This window comes from Bremia lactucae, linkage group LG3 (genome assembly GCF_004359215.1).
Source record: "Bremia lactucae strain SF5 linkage group LG3, whole genome shotgun sequence".
NCBI lineage: Eukaryota > Oomycota > Peronosporomycetes > Peronosporales > Peronosporaceae > Bremia > Bremia lactucae.
In genome coordinates, this window is record NC_090612.1 from 5,726,059 (window position 1) to 5,743,330 (window position 17,272).

Below are 17,272 nucleotides of genomic sequence, written 5' to 3' on the forward strand. Positions count from 1 at the left end.
TGTGGTCCTTGGACGGACTACAAAGTGCTACCAGGTGTAACGGGGCACTGCGACTTGTACTGTTTCAGTACAAGTCCACTTCACACTGCTTCAGATGTGAGTGGTGCCTCTCGTTAGGTGACGTACACTGTACGTATAGAGGAAGACTTCTCTTAAGGCAAGTTAGCTTAAGAGTGTAAAATGAAAACTGTATTAATATAGTTAAGTGTCTTGTTAATCTATCTTTGTAAATGTTGTCTTAACTATAAACTAATACTAAACATGTAAATGAATTCTTATCTATCTTATCTCGTAACTCTCTTTGATTACTTCTACAGCTGATTAGTCTGCGGAATAAATAGACATAATGGTCTATACCTATTTATGGATAAGAATTCAGGAAATTACTATATAAAGTAATTTCCTCCAAATATTATCTACCTTTTAGATAATATTAATTAACAACCTTTTAGTGTTAATTTCATGTAACGATACACCCCGTTACATTGAAGGTGTTTTAGAAGCGCTAGCCTACAAATATATTATAGGGTGTGGCGATACCAAAAGGTTCCCTGTTAAGTACGGAATTGGACCGAAATATTAACTCAAATTCTATAATTACATATAAAGGGTGATTATCGAGATGCCTCCTGTCTTTTCTCACTCTCGACAATATGAACAGAACATCAGACGCCGTAAGGCCACCTGCTCTCATATGCATTGAATCCAATTATGAGACCTCACCACCAACACCTTTTAATGAAGACGCAGTAATTACCTCTGATGCCAGTGAATTTACTATTTCTTCCGCAAGTGAAGCTGATTCCGACTATTTGCCATATTCTAAAGGTAAAAAAAAGAACAGAACTTTAGTTAAGAGACGGCGTTTGGCAGGCGCATGCACTAGCAAAAGCTTTCAAAAAGATGCAACAAGACAAGAATTCGACGCTGAATCAGACAAGCACAATACAGCGTCTGCACCATTAAGCAAGTGTTCAAAGGAAGACAGAAAAGTTGTAGCAGCCACATGGCTCGATGACGGTAGTCTGGACCTGTACAGACGTCGGCTGCATAAGCTACGTCGAGACTTAAGCGATTCTGTTAATAAAATGCAGAAGACGTTTTACAACAATCCTCGACCTCACGTCGAGATGACAAAAGATAAGCGAGAAGAATATAGTGATGAGATAGATCAAGTGGAATCAGTACCGACGTTTCATACACCATGGGATGTCACAGAGACCGCGTCGGGTTTGCTGATCCCGAGTTATGTGCTGACGCAGTTGTTACCACATCAACGCGAATGTCTTGAGTGGCTACACAAGCTGCACGAGCGAGGAGTTGGAGGTATTGTTGGGGATGACATGGGACTAGGAAAAACGGTGCAGTTGGCATCATTTATAAGCTCACTTTACGGTGCAAGACGACTACGGACAGTATTGCTTTTGTGCCCTGCATCCGTATTGCTACAGTGGGTACGAGAATTGCATAAATGGTGTCCGTGGATGCGTGTTGTGCTGCTTCATGCTTCCGGAACGGGGGTTAATACACAGTCCTCGAAGGATCAATATGAACAATTGATTGAAGAGATTTTTAGTTACGAAGAAGATGACGATGAGGCAAGAGGCTTGGAGGAAAACATGCCGAGAAGTGGCGGTGTTGTTATAAGCACATACGAGAATGTACGCCAATATCAGAGTTTGTTCCTTACGCGAGAATGGGACTATGCGGTACTGGACGAAGGACATCGTATACGTAATCCAGATGCTGAAACGACGTTGGCTTGTAAGCAGCTTCGTACGGTCCATCGTATTATTCTGTCTGGTACACCGATTCAAAACCGACTTCGCGAGTTGTGGTCGTTATTTGACTTTGTCTATCCAGGACGTCTTGGTACGCTACCAACATTTGAAGATGAGTTTGTATTACCAATTCGAGCAGGTGGGTATGCTACAGCGACCAAAATGCAAGTGTTTATGGCCTACAAATGTGCATTGGCGCTAAAGGATTTGATACAGCCATATCTTCTTCGTCGTACTAAGCAAGAAATTCGAATAGGTCATACTGCGAGCAGCATGGGGCCGCTATTACCAGAAAAACAAGAGCAAATTATCTTTTGTCGTCTTACAAAACGTCAACGTGCATTGTATAAGCGCTATCTAGCGTCATCTGAAGTGGCATTGATCTTGCGTCGAGAAATGCGGCCATTTCGAGCCATCTCTGTCTTGCGGCATATTTGCAACCATCCCGATCTACTCTCGACGTTTGGAGATGGAGGTTTAGCGGACAAGAAGCACCACATAAACGACGAGGAGGATGCTTTGTCTAAAATGCTGAAAGGTGAGGACAGTGACAGTGGCGAAGTCGAGTGCGTTGAACCATTTGGTGCGGCGTCATCAAGTGGGAAGATGATTGTGTTGCAAAAGGTTTTGTCGATGTGGAAGGACCAGGGCCACCGCGTACTCATTTTTACGCAGATGCGTAGTATGCTTGATATTCTAGAGAGCTTCATGTCCCGAAATGGCTACGCTTGTACTCGTTTGGATGGCACGACGAGTGTCACGGAGCGGCAGCAACGGTTGGACGCCTTTAATTCCCCAGAGAGCCCACTATTTGCGTTTCTTTTGACAACACGTGCGGGTGGGATTGGTATCAACTTAGTTGGTGCCAATCGAGTCGTAGTGTTTGATCCGGATTGGAATCCGTCGACAGATGTACAGGCTCGAGAACGGGCGTGGCGCATTGGTCAGCAGAAACCAGTGACAGTCTATCGTCTAGTGACTGCTGGAACGATTGAAGAAAAGATCTATCATCGGCAAATATTCAAACAATACTTAACGAGCAAAGTGCTGCATGATGCTAAACGCAAGCGATGCTTTAATAAGCATACGTTACGAGATTTATTTGTATTAAGTGATGACAAAGATGGACATGATGGCGTTAGCGAGACAAATGAAATGTTTCTTGCTGGAAATGTCGATCGACAGACGTTAGCAGCGGATGGCACAGCTGATGAAGCAACGACTTTACAGTCCGAAGGTGACGGAAATGCTGGCGATAATGATGCTGTATTAAAGCATCTGTTTGATACGGGGGATGTTCGAGGCGTCTTTGACCACTCTGCTGTGGAAGTGGATGGCGTGCAGAATCAAGAAGCAGATTTAGTCGAGATGGAAGCGACAAAGATTGCAAAAGGAGCTTTGAGTGCGCTACGAGCATCAGGAGCTCTTGTGCGACAGCAGCGTGAAAGTAATTACACGCCCACATGGACTGGTCGTTCAGGTGCTGCTGGAGATCCATCGCAACGTCGACAGCAGCCTGCAAATCGGGGTCGCGGGTCTTCGCGAGGTCGAGGACGTAGTGGAGGCGTCTCATCACGTCAAATGCTTGCGAATATTAAGCATCGGCAGGATGGCGTCGCAACTTCTGCGTCGCAGTCAGTAGTTCCCGCCTCATTAAGTGCGAGCGAAATGACAAAGCGGCTGCATACGTTTCTTGTTGCCAACCCAGCGGGTGTGACGACGGAAACGTTGCTCGAAAGTTTTGCAAATGTTGTCGCACCAAAGGACAAGCTCGTTTTTCGGCATGTGCTGCGTACTATGGCGATTTGTCGAGGTCGGCGCTGGTCATTAAAGTCAGGTGCTTAGGGCAACTTTAGTCAAGTGTATTTAACAAAACGTCGTAGCTTTAGAATTGCTCTATTGTTCAAATTGCTTAGAAATTACGTTAATTCTGGAAACTTCAATGGCTCGCTTTCGGGACGACTCGCGGCACCGTTCTCGAGACCGCCGTCGTTCCCCTTCATTTGAGCGGAGAAATGCTAAAAGTTGTAGCAGGTCCTCGCACCGCCACCGCCACAGTCACAGCTCCAGCAGAAATTCTAGTACCTCGCATTGCTCCAGGTACCCCAGTCGCAGCACCGATCTGCTTTTTGCGCCTCACTCTTCCGATTCTGAGCGCGAGTCGACTCGCTCTCGCAATTCATTGTTAGGTCTTGATAAATTAGCAGTCGAAAAACGTCAGCATGCGACAAATCGCAGCCCGACACGCTCTAAATTGGTGGCAAATTCTAAGATCTCTAAATCTTTATCGTCTTCGCGAACTGCAGGTCTCATTGCCAGCGAATGGGATGCACCAGAGCGTCTACAAAGTGTGGAAATTCCTCAAGAGCAATCGAAACAGCCGGAGACGTCAAGGACGACCAATCGAAGTCGACACAGTAGCAGTAGCAGCTTAGGCGAGAAAAAGGGCAATCTACGCCGCAGAAGTAGCAGTACTAGTTCGCGTAATGATGTAATTGGTCCGTCCTCTCTTATTAGCGCGGTTCCGCGACGTAACGAAAGACAAAAAGCACCCAAGAAACACTATGACGATCAAGTTGAGGAAGATTTTGACCGAGAATTTTACTTAAATGACGACACGGGTGGCATGGAGACGCATGAAGACCATGTGTTTCTTGGTAACGAGGCAAAATTTCAAGCACTGGAGCACAAACTCGCGCAGACCCGAGCCCGAGGAGAAACGAAATTTAAGGGCATGTCTGCAAGAGCATCTGCGTTATCTGCTGACCAAGAAGCGTGGGAAACAAATCGATTATTAACCAGTGGGGTTGTGCTCTCCGGGGGCGTAGAGACGGAATTCGATGACGAAGTGGACTCGAGAGTGCAGGTGATGGTTCACAATACCAAACCGCCGTTTCTAGATGGACGCGTGGCGTTCACGACGCAAGTCGAAATGGTTGCGACTGTTAAAGATCCGACATGTGATATGGCCATTTGTGCGAGAAAAGGTAGTGAATTGTTGCGGGAAGTACGGGAACAAAGGGAACGAAACAAGATGAGAAAACGTTTCTGGGAAGTGGGTGGATCGCGTATGGGCGATGCTATTGGCATAAAGAAAGATGAGGGCTCGGACGAAGAAGAGGAAAAGGATGAAAAGGAGAGTTATAAACACGACTCGCAATTTGCAACACATTTAAAGAAACAAAAGGCTGTTAGTGTCTTTGCCAAGACAAGAACACTTCGTCAACAGCGCGAATTTTTGCCGATATATCAGTGTCGTCAAGAGTTGCTTCAGGTAATACGAGAGAATCAGATTGTTGTGATTGTAGGCGAAACGGGATCTGGCAAAACGACGCAACTGACTCAATACCTGTACGAAGAGGGATATGCTCAATTTGGCATGATTGGCTGTACTCAACCACGTCGCGTTGCTGCTATGTCAGTAGCTCAGCGCGTTAGTGAAGAAATGGACGTTATTCTAGGGGATGAAGTTGGATATGCTATACGATTTGAGGACTTGACGTCTGACAAGACTATTATCAAGTATATGACGGAAGGAGTGTTGCTACGTGAATCATTGCGGGAGTCAGACCTCGATTCATATTCGTGTGTGATTATGGATGAGGCCCACGAACGTGCTTTAAATACAGACGTACTCTTTGGGATTTTGCGCAAAGTGGTGCAACGTCGTAGTGATTTCAAATTGGTGGTTACATCTGCTACGTTAGATGCCAACAAGTTTGCTAACTTTTTTGGTGGTGTGCCTATGTTTACTATCCCTGGTAGAACGTTTCACGTGGAAACACGCTACGCCAAATCACCTAGTGAAGATTACGTCGATGCAGCCGTGAAACAAGTGATGCAAATTCATTTGTCTCATCCTCAAGGTGACATCTTGGTGTTCATGACAGGGCAAGAGGATATTGAAGCAACGTGCTACGTGCTGGCAGATCGAATGGGAAAACTTGACGGTGCCATGCCTCTTATGGTCCTTCCCATGTATTCGCAGCTTCCAGCAGATCTCCAGGCTAAGATTTTTGACGCTTCTGATATTCGTAAGTGTATTGTATCGACGAATATTGCCGAGACTTCGCTGACTGTTGATGGTATTAAGTACGTGATTGACACTGGATTTTGCAAGGTCAAGGTGTACAATCCAAAGATTGGTATGGATGCCCTTCAAGTGAGTCCTATAAGTCAGCAAAATGCCAATCAACGTTCTGGTCGTGCTGGTCGTACCGGTCCTGGGGTAGCTTATCGATTGTATACCCAACGACAATTTGTCAATGAATTGCTTGAAGCGCAAATTCCCGAGATCCAACGAACGAATTTGGGATATGTAGTGCTCTTGCTCAAGTCGTTGGGAGTATCAAATTTGCTGGAATTTGATTTTATGGACCCACCACCGCAAGATAACATTATTAATTCGATGTATCAATTATGGGTCTTAGGAGCTCTGGATAATACAGGTGAATTGACTCAAATTGGCAAGAAAATGGTTGTGTTTCCACTTGATCCACCACTGGCAAAGATGTTGCTTTTTAGCGAGCAACTTGGCTGTTCAATGGAAGTTCTTACCGTAGTGAGCATGCTCTCTGTCCCAAGTGTCTTCTTTCGTCCTAAAGATCGAGAAGAGGAGAGTGACACCGCCCGGGAAAAGTTTTTTGTACCCGAAAGCGACCATCTGACATTACTCAATGTATACCAGCAATGGGAGTCGAATCGTTATTCGGCGCAGTGGTGTTCGGATCATTTTATCCATGCAAAGGGTCTACGCAAAGCTCGCGAAGTGCGAGAACAACTAATTGATATAATGAAGCAGCAACGTGTTCGCTTATTATCATGCGAAGGACGCTGGGATGTCATACGCAAGGCAATTTGTTCTGCCTATTTTTACAATTCAGCTCAAATTAAAGGTATTGGCGAGTATGTAAATATGCTGACTGGCATGCCGTGCAATTTGCATCCAAGTGCTGCACTATTTGGTCTTGGTTACACGCCTGACTTTGTGGTATACCACGAACTTATTTATACGAGCAAAGAATACATGCAGTGTGCGACAGCCGTTGAAGGCGAGTGGCTTGCCGAACTTGGCCCGATGTTTTTTAGTGTCAAGGAGTCATTTCAGTCACGGATACTGAAACGGATGAAGGAAAAGAAAGAAGCAGCGGAGATGGAGAACGAAATGGAGGCCTCTCTCCATGCGAAAGAAGAAGCAAAGGCGGACAGTAAAATCAACTCCTTAGCTAATCTGCAGCATAAGAAGCAACGCATGACGGTTGCAGGGCCTGGTTGCCCCGAGCCACCTGCAATTATTCCGACGGGAGCTGCTAGGCGGCTTCCCCGTCCGCGCCGCTTCGGATTTTAATTTTTTTTATGTATAGACACATCAGGAAATTGTCAATGGTCGCTGGACTGTATCTTCTGGTTAAAGTGCAACGTGATATAGACCTGTCTGCAATGTTTTAGTTCTTACGTTGTTTTAGTTTGGCGTTGTGTACACCCGTAAGTGTTGACGAGTTAGATTCCAAAAACTGTTCTCATCAATAATACATGCGTGTTATCGCATACAAGGCCAATGTGGTGCATTCCTTGCGATTGGGCGAGTTGCAGGTCCTTCAGCCTGGGCTTGTTGGTGTGAATGGGCACGGCATGATCGAATTTGTAGTAGACTTGACGACATCTCCAGTCGACATGGGCCACTACGACGAACTTGTTGACTTGGGCGAGCAATTGCTACTTCCTGGCTTCATCGATGGTCATGCTCATGCGCCCCAGCACGCTTTCCTAGGCGTTGGGATGCACTTGCCGCTGCTTAAGTGGCTGGAGACATATACATTTCCATGCGAGTCTAAATTTCAAAATCTAGATTACGCTGAGACTATCTATGAAAAGGCAGTGCGATGTCATCTTAAGAATGGCACCACCACCTGCTCGTACTTTGGTACCGTGCACTTGAAGGCGTGCAAGGTGTTAGTAGACATTATAGAGCAAGTGGGGCAACGAGCGTATGTGGGGAAGGTCAATATGGACCGCAACGCATCCCCTGCATTGCAAGAAGACACGCAAACTTCTATTGATGAAACTCGGGCGTTTGTGCGCTATGTACAAAGCAAAAAGAGCACGCTACTGACACCCGTCATCACGCCAAGGTTTGTGCCAAGCTGCTCATCTAAGCTCATGCAGGCATTGGCCGAAATCTCAAAGGAACATACCCCGAAGCTGCCGGTGCAATCGCACTTAGCAGAGAATCGCGATGAAATTATTTGGGTCAAGAGTCTGCACCCAGAATGTCGCTCGTACACAGGGGTCTATGATGACCATGGACTTTTCCACGAACGGTCATACATGGCACACTGTATCTGGTGCAACCAACACGAGCGGGCGTTGCTGCGTGAAAAACAGGCCGCAGTTATTCACTGTCCTTCCTCGAACTTTTCTCTCTCTAGTGGCGTGTTAAACGTGCGGCGGCTGCTTCACGAAGGCATTAAGGTTGGGCTTGGCACGGATGTGTCAGGTGGATACTCGCCGTCAATGCTAGATGCTATTCGCCAAGCTATAATTGCTTCAAAGCTCGTAGCTAATGGCAATGGCAGCGCTAACGACGATGACGAGGGTGGAATATTGTATGAGCCGCTCACATATGCTGAAGCTTTTTATCTTGCGACCACTGGAAGTGCCGAAGCTCTGGGTCTTAGTGATCAAGTTGGCAACTTTCAAGTTGGCAAGTTCTTTGATGCTTTGGTGATTAACCCATATACATCTAATAGCCCAATTGACGAGACCATCGACACAGTCGAAGCTCCTGATGTGCTACACACATTCCAAAAGTTTTTGTTTCTCGGGGACGATCGTAACATCGTCGCAGTATTTGTAAGCGGGCGTCGAGTGATAGGCTCACCATGCTAAGTGATAAAAAGTAGTGCTTCGCCCAGTGCTATGATATTATTACAGCGACACATTGCGTTTTTGTAGCAAAATGACCAAGAATAAGTGGGCTAAGATACTTTATATTGTCTTGAATACCTCATCCCCTGTCCTCGACAAGATTCAAGAGGTTACGAGCATTGCGTTATCAGCATCCTAAGTGACTCGTACAAGCGCTAACAAAAAAAATTAATTGAAAAAATTACTCAAGTTTGCCAAGGATGTCCTCGTCGCGGAACAGGAAAAACTCCTTTTCACCGAGCTTAACGGAGCTACCTCCATATTCAGGGAGCAACACCTTGTCACCAACAGCACTCTGAGCCGCAATGAGTGTACCGTCTGGAGAACGGGCACCCGGGCCCACGGCTACTACTTCGCCTTCGTTTTGTTTCTTGGTGTCAGCATCGGGTAGGTAAATGCCACCTGCCGTCTTGGCCGAGGCCTCAAAGCGCTTGACTAACACTCGGTTACCAAAAGGAATTAATTTGCGAAGAGAGCTCTAAATTATGTGCATTGCAATTGTTAGCAAAAGGTCATACTCCAATATAAGAGACGGAAGCATTGGTACCATAGTGTCGGTGTGTTGATTTGCGAGCGAAAAGCAAATTGATGTTCACCAGTGATAATGAGCGGTTCATGTTCGCGCGACCTTCGGACGACAGTTCCAATAAAAATACACAGTCTCGATTGTTCCAGAAGTACGGCAAAAGTAAAAAATCCCTCAGTTTCTTGAGAAAGGAAATTAGTCATCAAGCAAGTTGGTGTTTCAAACTCCATTTCATATGATCTTAATGTCCATTGCCTTCATTATTTTTCGGGGACGGAAGAAGCGTGCAATTGATAGCTTTGCTTTTGCTTACGGTATAAACTAAAAACTACGTGAAAATGAATTGAGTATCTTGCATCAGATTCGAGGCTCTTTCAAAATTTATTTTTCTATATAATGTGTATCCTACCTGTAACGGGCTATAGTCGCCCTATGTTACACAATCCCGGTTAAGTACACTTTGTGTACTTAAGGGGATGGTCAATTACTTAAGTGAAGTAATTAGACCCACCACTTGGGTGTGGTACATTGTGACCCACCCTTGTGTATGTGATGCACCTGAGGGCATTCACATTAACGGGGATGACGGCTTGAAGTCATCCAAGATACGAGGTATTTAGAACAATACGCTTGCAATACATATCAGTGCATATCTACAGAGATGGCATTTATGATTGGTAAAATAGGTTTTATATTTGATACGATTAAATATAAATCAGTCTTTAAACTACTTCCTAATAAACAAGTGCGCACGTGAAGCCGAACTACCGCTTCCGTGGCGTCACTTGTATTAAGGTTCTTAGTTACTTGGGTGCGGTCGCTTAGGGGGCCACTAACTACGTCACTGCACGTGAGAGAAAACGGTCAAACCGCTTCCTCACTGTGCCTAAAGGTGTGTGCGTAGGTAGAGCGTGGCTGCTATAGCAGCGCCCGCCTACACTTGGTAGCACCTGTTGGTCCTTCCCACGACCCGTATCTCTGAGCGTGTCAGTGAGGATGAGCCTCAATATTGATTGGGCTCATTTTCCCCACCTCTCCGAACATCATCGGGAGGTGGCAGGGCTAATGGCGCAGGGACTTGGTGAACAAGCCCTGGTCGAGCTCTTGGGCAGTCCTCCTGAGCAACATGTTGCTCTGTTGGAGCAGTTTGAGTCGTTTGTCCTCGGAACGCGAAGGGCCGCTTCCGAGGCACAGAGCCATGTTGCGGCGGAGTCCGTCACTCAGACTTAGGATGAGCTGAGGCATGAGCAGGCTCGGAGCGAGGCTCTCAACAGGATTGTTGAGATGCTGTCTGCCCGGCCGCATTAGCCGAGGCCCATTCGGATGGACCCGCCCAAGTTCGAGAAAACTGCAGCGCACACGATCGTCCACTGGATGCTAGCCGTTGAGCAATGCAGTGTCGCGCAGCTCATCGAGGACGACAGCCGGTAGAATCGTACGCCATGTCGCATGTGAGCGGTAAGACCTTAGATTGGGCTTACCCGGCGCATGTGGCGGACTTAAGGCGGACCCTTTATGGGCGATATTCAAGACATATATTCGCGCCATGTATCAGCCGCCGAACAACGAAGTGTTGATTCAAGCGCGCTTCTTTGAAGCACGACAGGCGTAGCAATCCATGCCAAAATATGGGCAGGAGATACGCTCGCTGTCGGCGTCCATTGGTGTGGTCCGATACCGAAACGCATAAAAGTGCCCACGCTTATGAACGGATTACGGCACGGTCCACTGCGACAGGCCCGTCGACGATGAAAGAGGCAATCCAAATTGCCTTAGTTGGGGAGCAATTATTCAAAAGTGCCTCAGCGACTGCTTGGTATAAGCCGTCGGTCGAGAGGTCAGATGCCACTCCAATGGAGTTACGTAATGCAGACGTTGTCTACAAATGCGGCAAGCGCGGCCATATGATGGCTCGCTGCTATGCCAGGGTCCCTGCTGGGGCGAAGACGCCCAGCAAGAGGACTCCCTCTCCAAAGGATGATGGCAAGAACCAGCGTGCGAGATGCGAGCTCTGCGTCGACCACTGAGAGTTCGGGAAAATGCAGGAGCGCAGCAAGGGCGGCATGCCCTACTCACGCGGACTCTGAAGCTACCCCTACGTTTAGAGTTATCGAACAGATGAGTGGCATAGTCCCTGAGGTCTCGAATTTCGGACCTCAACCCTGCTGGTCTCTAGCGCTCGAGTACGAGACTATGACGATATGATGAGCCTTCTCGTGAATTCGGGTGAATCACAGAATTTTGTGAAACTCGCGGCTCTAAAACAGAGACCGGCGGTGTTTGAGTTGCTAGCCAGGATGGCAAGCGACAATAGGCGACCGTTCGTTTAGCGAACAGCGCGCTCGTAAAGTCTAAAGAGTTCAAGTTGAACTCGCCTTCAGTTTTAGTGACTACTCTTGTAACGAAAAGTTCACAGTGCTAAGTATGGAGAGTCCGTAGGGCCTCATCCTAGGCATGCCATGGTTAGTTAAACACCAACCATGGATAGACTGGCGTACACGCACAGTTGCGAATTCTACGCAGGACACCGGAAAGGATGTGCTCTTGCAAGAGGCCTATGCAACTGATGTCGTTTCGAACACAGTTGATGGTGCGTTGACGGGATGTCAAACGTCACCGAGTCCTAACCAGCTCGTGGATACTGGGAAAGTGAAAAGGACGATGACAAGTAGTCATGCGTCCGAATGTCCTGCACAGAGCCGAAAGCATACCGATCCTGGTGGTGTAGTGGAACTGATCCTGGTGGATTAGTGGTCCGCCAATCACTTCAGGGCCGGGAGGTCCCGGGTTCGATACCCGGGGCCGACAAATCCTCCAAAGCATAATGGGAGTTGGTCTTGCCCTGTACACCCAAAAAGGTGTATATGATTAGAAATGCAAAACTAACCAATCATCAATTGAAGGGCAAGTCTGGTGCAACACAGAGCCGAAAGCATGTGGCAGTAGACGGCGAGCTGACAGGTAGTCAAGCGTCGCAAGAACCGGCACAAAGCCAAGACCCTCGTGCGGTTGGAAGGGGTGCGTTATCCGAAACAGTAACGGCACCCGCTTCCCAGTCAAGGTCGTGGCCATTCGTAAAAGAGTACCCGACATTTAAGTACGGTCAAAGGCACGTCAAAACGAGTGACCTTTGGATCGGTCTTAATTAAATAGGACGGGCCTTTAAACGAGGTGTTCGAGACCGTTGAAGACAATATAGCGGAGGCATCATCAGTTGAGGTGCTCCAGCATGTCTTAAACTTCGCCGTGAAAAAAGGAAAACTCCCGGAGATGTGCTGAGATATTTTCCTTGCCAAATTAAGGAAGGAAACGTCCACGAAATAGTTACACAAGTTCCAGAAGCGAATTTGGCGGAGGGTAGCTCGTCGCCCACAATAGACAAGAGCGTCCTAGAAACGGACAAAAAGAAACAGTTCGCTGCTCAAGGTTGGGATGCCGTGAGAGACAGTCCGTTCTCTAAGTTTTGTGGAAACATCGCGATTTGAAGGATGGCTACAATCAGGTACTCAATAAGAGATTTCGATGTAGCCAAAACGCCAGTAAGCACCCGGTGTGCTTTAGGAGTGGCTTGTGATGGTCAAGGTTTGAACCGCTCCAGCCACATTCAACCGAGTGGTGGCTCACGTGATGCGTCAGCACCGTGCCTACGCGCCGAATATCTTTGACTATGTATTCGTGCATAGTAGGGCCGAGAACGGGCTGACCGAAATAGAGTCGCACAAGCGTCATTTAAAACGCTGTGTTGCAGACTTTGGGTGACTCTTAATTGTACGCCATCCTGCAAAAGTGCGTCGTTGGGGTCCCCGAGATACCTGTGCTGAGCTGCATCGTAGGTACACATGGTGTACGAGCAGACTCAGACAAGGTAAATCAGTAAAAGAATGGCCAGTCCCACGACATGTTAAGGATTTGCGCCAATTCCTAGGGCTTGCGTATTACTTGCATAAGTCTACCAGGAATTATGCTGAGCGAACTAAGCCCTTGTCTGACCTCCTTAAAAAGGACGCAGAATCGGCTTAGTTAAAAGAACAAGATGGTACGTTCACGTCAGTGAAGCAATCTCTTATAGAGGCACCGGTCTTGGCATTTCCAGACGCGGATAAGCATTTTAGCGTCGTCTGTGGCGCAAGGAATTTTGCAATCGGCAGCGCACTCATGCAAAACGATGACACCGGCGTTGACCGTGTCATTTCTTATCAGTCCCGGCTTTTGAAAGCTGCGGAACTGAATAATCTGTGCATGACGAGGAGCTATTTTCATAAAGTATGCCCTTGTTAAGTTTCGAGTGCACCTATTGGGCACCGAACCATTTTGGGTTTATACGGATCACGCATCATTGCGGACCGCAATAAACTCACCGTACCTCTCGCCTAGAATGGCAAGATGGCTAACATTCTTCTCTAATGTTAATTTTAAAGTTGAAAACTAGCCGAGTACGTCGAATGTCTTTGCTGACGCGTTGTCGCTCAGGCCAGACTTCGATGTAAGACACCAGGAAAGTGTGTCTAGTGTTAAAGCACAATCTGAGCCATCAATGTTGGCAGCAATTAAGGCGTACAACGTAACGAGCTTGTTAGCCTCTTTTATACACAAAAAGCTACAGTCAGGACGAACATTGTCGTCTGCTGTTGGATCACTTCGGTGGACAAAAGGTCTCCCTTCCGTCGCACCTGAAGGCTAAGCTAAATCGCTTTAGCTTCAGCGATGGCCTGTAATGGCATCAGCTGTCACCTTGTGATCCCTTGAGAATCTATGTGCCTCATCACACAGATCTCAAGCTGATGCTCCCTCACGAGCTTCATGACGCGCCATCGAGTGGGCATCTGGGTCGTGGAAAGACATATTTAAAAGTGTCGAAAGAATTTTGGTGGCCACACCTATATCGATGGTTGGCAAACTATATTCGTTCTTGCGAATAGTTTCAGCGCATTAAGCCGCTCCATCCAGCAGTGCGCCATTGAAAATCCAACGGATTGTTGGAAGTCGGTAAGTTTGGAGTTCATGTTTGGCATGCCGCCCGACACAAGGGTCGGACGGGGCTCGTCATCCTTGTAGACAGACTGGTGCATTTAGACCATGTAAAGCATTGATCATATGCAAGGAGGCAGCTTTCTTGTTCTAAATCATAAATACCGACTACACGGGATGCCCGCCTCCATAGTATCGAACCCGGATTCAGTTCTTACGTATGTTTTTGGCGTCATGTGTTTGAGCTGCAATGTAGCAAGCTTCACATGTCGACTGCAGATCATCTCCAGACTGATTGCCAAACAGAACGTGCCGATTGGGTCGTAACGGATGTATTACGCACAATAGTGACTCCGAAAGAGCGGAGCAACAATTGTGTTCGCTATAAATAATAGTGTTTCACGCCAGTACGGGTGTGACACTATTTTATATAAACGGACTGCCCCATCCTCGGACGCCAGCCTCGTGTGTGCGCAGACTGAGTCTTAGTGAGGGAGGGCCCCTCACTATACTCGGTGCAATGAAAAAAAGAGAGAGATAGTTTAAAAGCTTGCCCTCGTGACCCTGCCAGTTTCGCATTGGTAAAGATGTCAATAAGACTAAGTCCTATGACCGACTTCTCGACGGTGTCATAGGCGAGTTAATACAAAAAGCTTGCGCGAAGCCCAACGCTTTGTGGATGAGCGATTAGCCATCACATGAAAAGTCCGTGACGCGATGGCAAGCGCACAGGATAAACAAAAATAATGTGCTGACCGAAATGGTCGCAAAAACAATATATGCTCTAATGTTGGGGATAAAGTGATATCAAGTACTGCTACTCTACCTAAAAATGCAATCTCTGTACTACCTGAAGGTACTAAGAAATTTTTGCCGCGTTTCGTCGGGCCGTTTACGGTGGTCGAAGAGGTTGGAGACCTAAATTATAGGCTCACCCTTCCCCGTATATAAATATGCACGCCGTATTTTACGTGGAGCGTCTGAAACGGTTGGTTGATCCAGAAGGGATCACATACCCCCATCTGTTTGAGGAGACCGATGGTGACGCCGACTGTGAGTCGAGCGTCGATCTAGTGAGAGAGACAGGAATGGTGAGAAACTCTCAGCCGAATGACTCCTCCGACCATGATACGGACTTGGAGAGCGAGGGATATCACGCGCGTATCCCTCAGCATCAACTTGTTCAAAAGGTCCAGCCAAAGTTTCAGCCTTTGGTAACCCTGGCGTTCCTTTGAGCGGACAACGTGAAGATCCGAAGTCAGTCACGAGACTTGATTTTCGAGATCCCCGATCCGTCGTTCAGCAGCGCTTATTGACTGCGACTGAATGGAAGCGGATAGGCTACCGCGAGTAGGTGGGCGAAATCGCCGGTCCTATCGGGCGCCACCTACACTGATGGATGCTACTGGGAACCAACGCTTCCTTGCTGAATAGTTGGTTGCCCACCGCTCCGTGCATCCGAATCATCCAATTCTCATCCAGTGAAGAGGATACCCAAAGAGGTTTGACTTTTGGGAACCGGACGACGCGTTGCGCGTCGACGTACCGGGCCTGGGGTGTCTGCCTATGAGAAGGAGCACAATTGTCTCTCCGCTAGTTCCGTAAAGACTAACAGGAGCGGCGTGATGAGTAGAAACGGGGAGGGGGTAAAGTACCGCCCATGATTTTTTTCACACGCAAGCGAGCAAAATTAACTCGCTGCGAGCGTTGTTTCGCCACATTGGAATGTGGCTGAAAGTGGCGCAGGAATTCCACTTCGTATTGGTCGGTTGATTCGTTTGAATGCAACACGACCGGGATCGTGGAAACACGACCAAGTGATTTTCCCTGAGCCTTCTACGATCTATAGGTGCCATTAAAATTATGTGCATCTAGAGTAGCGCGCTCTAGGAGCGACGCACTCGTTCCATCCAATTAAGACCATTCGAATGGAGGTCGCTCGGTAGTATACCACCAGTCCCATAGCCACGTTCAATGCGACTGGCTTTTGACACCGACTGGACACGCTCACGTGCCGTCGGTGAAGCTTTATGATCAGGCTCTTCTGCGTCAGACCCATTGTGAATGTTGGTCTGAACGGCAGGTGCTGTGATTCTACCCAACTGAGAAGCAGCTGCGCCTTTATGAATAGCGTTCTCATGAATATTTGCTGCGCTAGCTAGCGCAGACGACGAGACAGTTGCTTTGTTGATGTAAGGCAAGTTGACCTTCGCAACGTTGGGCGTCTTCATTATAAGAGCAACGGGTGAAGTTTGGATGGGCAATAAAGGACCATCATCCTTCCTCATTTGCTCGCTGGGCTCATCACTATTACGAAGTGATGGCAGCGGTGTCGACTCATTGTAATCAGCAATGAGCGACGGATCTATATCCTCACTGCGCAAGTGAAATGGATTGTTCAGCCCAGTTAACAACAGCAGCGTCTGTCGGCGATGTAACTGGGACACTTGGTGCCGGATGCGTTTTATCGCTGCGCGTGCGCTTCGTGCGTGGTTGCGTGGGTGTCTTTGCAGACGATCCATCAGCTTTGCCCCTTTTTGGTGGCATGTCAAGCGCCCGGGTAACTGCACACACTGGTCGCTAAAGAAGTACTAAAGCAGCGCGACGTAAGCGGCTCGCTGTTTATCTTTCCTTCCGTTGACGATCTTACAAAATGTAAATTCGTTCTTAGAAAGGGGGGTGGTGTAACGGGCTAAAGTTGCCCTATGTTACACAAACCCGTTAAGTTCACGTTATGTACTTAACGGGATGGTCAATTACTTCATGTGAGTACTTAGACCTGCCACCTGGGTGTGATGCACAAAGTGATCCACCCTTGTATATGTGATGCGCGTAGGTGTATTAACATTGGAAGGGATGACGGCTTGCTTCATCCGATATCCGAGGTATTCATAATGATACGCTCGCAACGTAGGGTTGTACATCTACAGAGGTGGCATCCACTTATTATTTAAAAGCAATTTATTTAATTCGATTAAATATAAATCAGTCTTAACTTAGTGAACACGCTAGACAAACGCTGCAACTTATAGCGTTCACCGAATACGGTCCGTTTCTCGAACCGTTCACG

The 17,272-nt window shown here is 47.4% G+C and overlaps 4 protein-coding genes across 4 annotated transcripts; 3 read left to right on the forward strand and 1 right to left on the reverse strand.

The window, feature by feature from the left end:
* Positions 1-1,088: 1,088 nt before the first annotated feature.
* Positions 1,089-3,626, forward strand: CCR75_001962 (uncharacterized protein; the record flags this gene model as incomplete). Its single annotated transcript, XM_067960063.1, has 1 exon — positions 1,089-3,626. One exon carries the CDS (start codon positions 1,089-1,091, stop codon positions 3,624-3,626), a length of 2,538 nt encoding a protein of 845 aa, XP_067817213.1.
* A 97-nt stretch (positions 3,627-3,723) lies between these two features.
* On the forward strand, positions 3,724-7,128 carry CCR75_001963 (uncharacterized protein; the record flags this gene model as incomplete). The annotated part of the gene is made up of 1 exon (XM_067960064.1): positions 3,724-7,128. The coding sequence occupies one exon, from the start codon at positions 3,724-3,726 to the stop codon at positions 7,126-7,128; it is 3,405 nt and encodes a 1,134-aa protein (XP_067817212.1).
* A 185-nt stretch (positions 7,129-7,313) lies between these two features.
* Positions 7,314-8,669, forward strand: CCR75_001964 (uncharacterized protein; the record flags this gene model as incomplete). Its single annotated transcript, XM_067960065.1, has 1 exon — positions 7,314-8,669. One exon carries the CDS (start codon positions 7,314-7,316, stop codon positions 8,667-8,669), a length of 1,356 nt encoding a protein of 451 aa, XP_067817217.1.
* Positions 8,670-8,889: 220 nt separating this feature from the next.
* Positions 8,890-9,325, reverse strand: CCR75_001965 (uncharacterized protein; the record flags this gene model as incomplete). The annotated part of the gene is made up of 2 exons (XM_067960066.1): positions 8,890-9,186; positions 9,227-9,325. 2 exons carry the CDS (start codon positions 9,323-9,325, stop codon positions 8,890-8,892), a joined length of 396 nt encoding a protein of 131 aa, XP_067817216.1.
* Between the last annotated feature and the right edge of the window lie 7,947 nt (positions 9,326-17,272).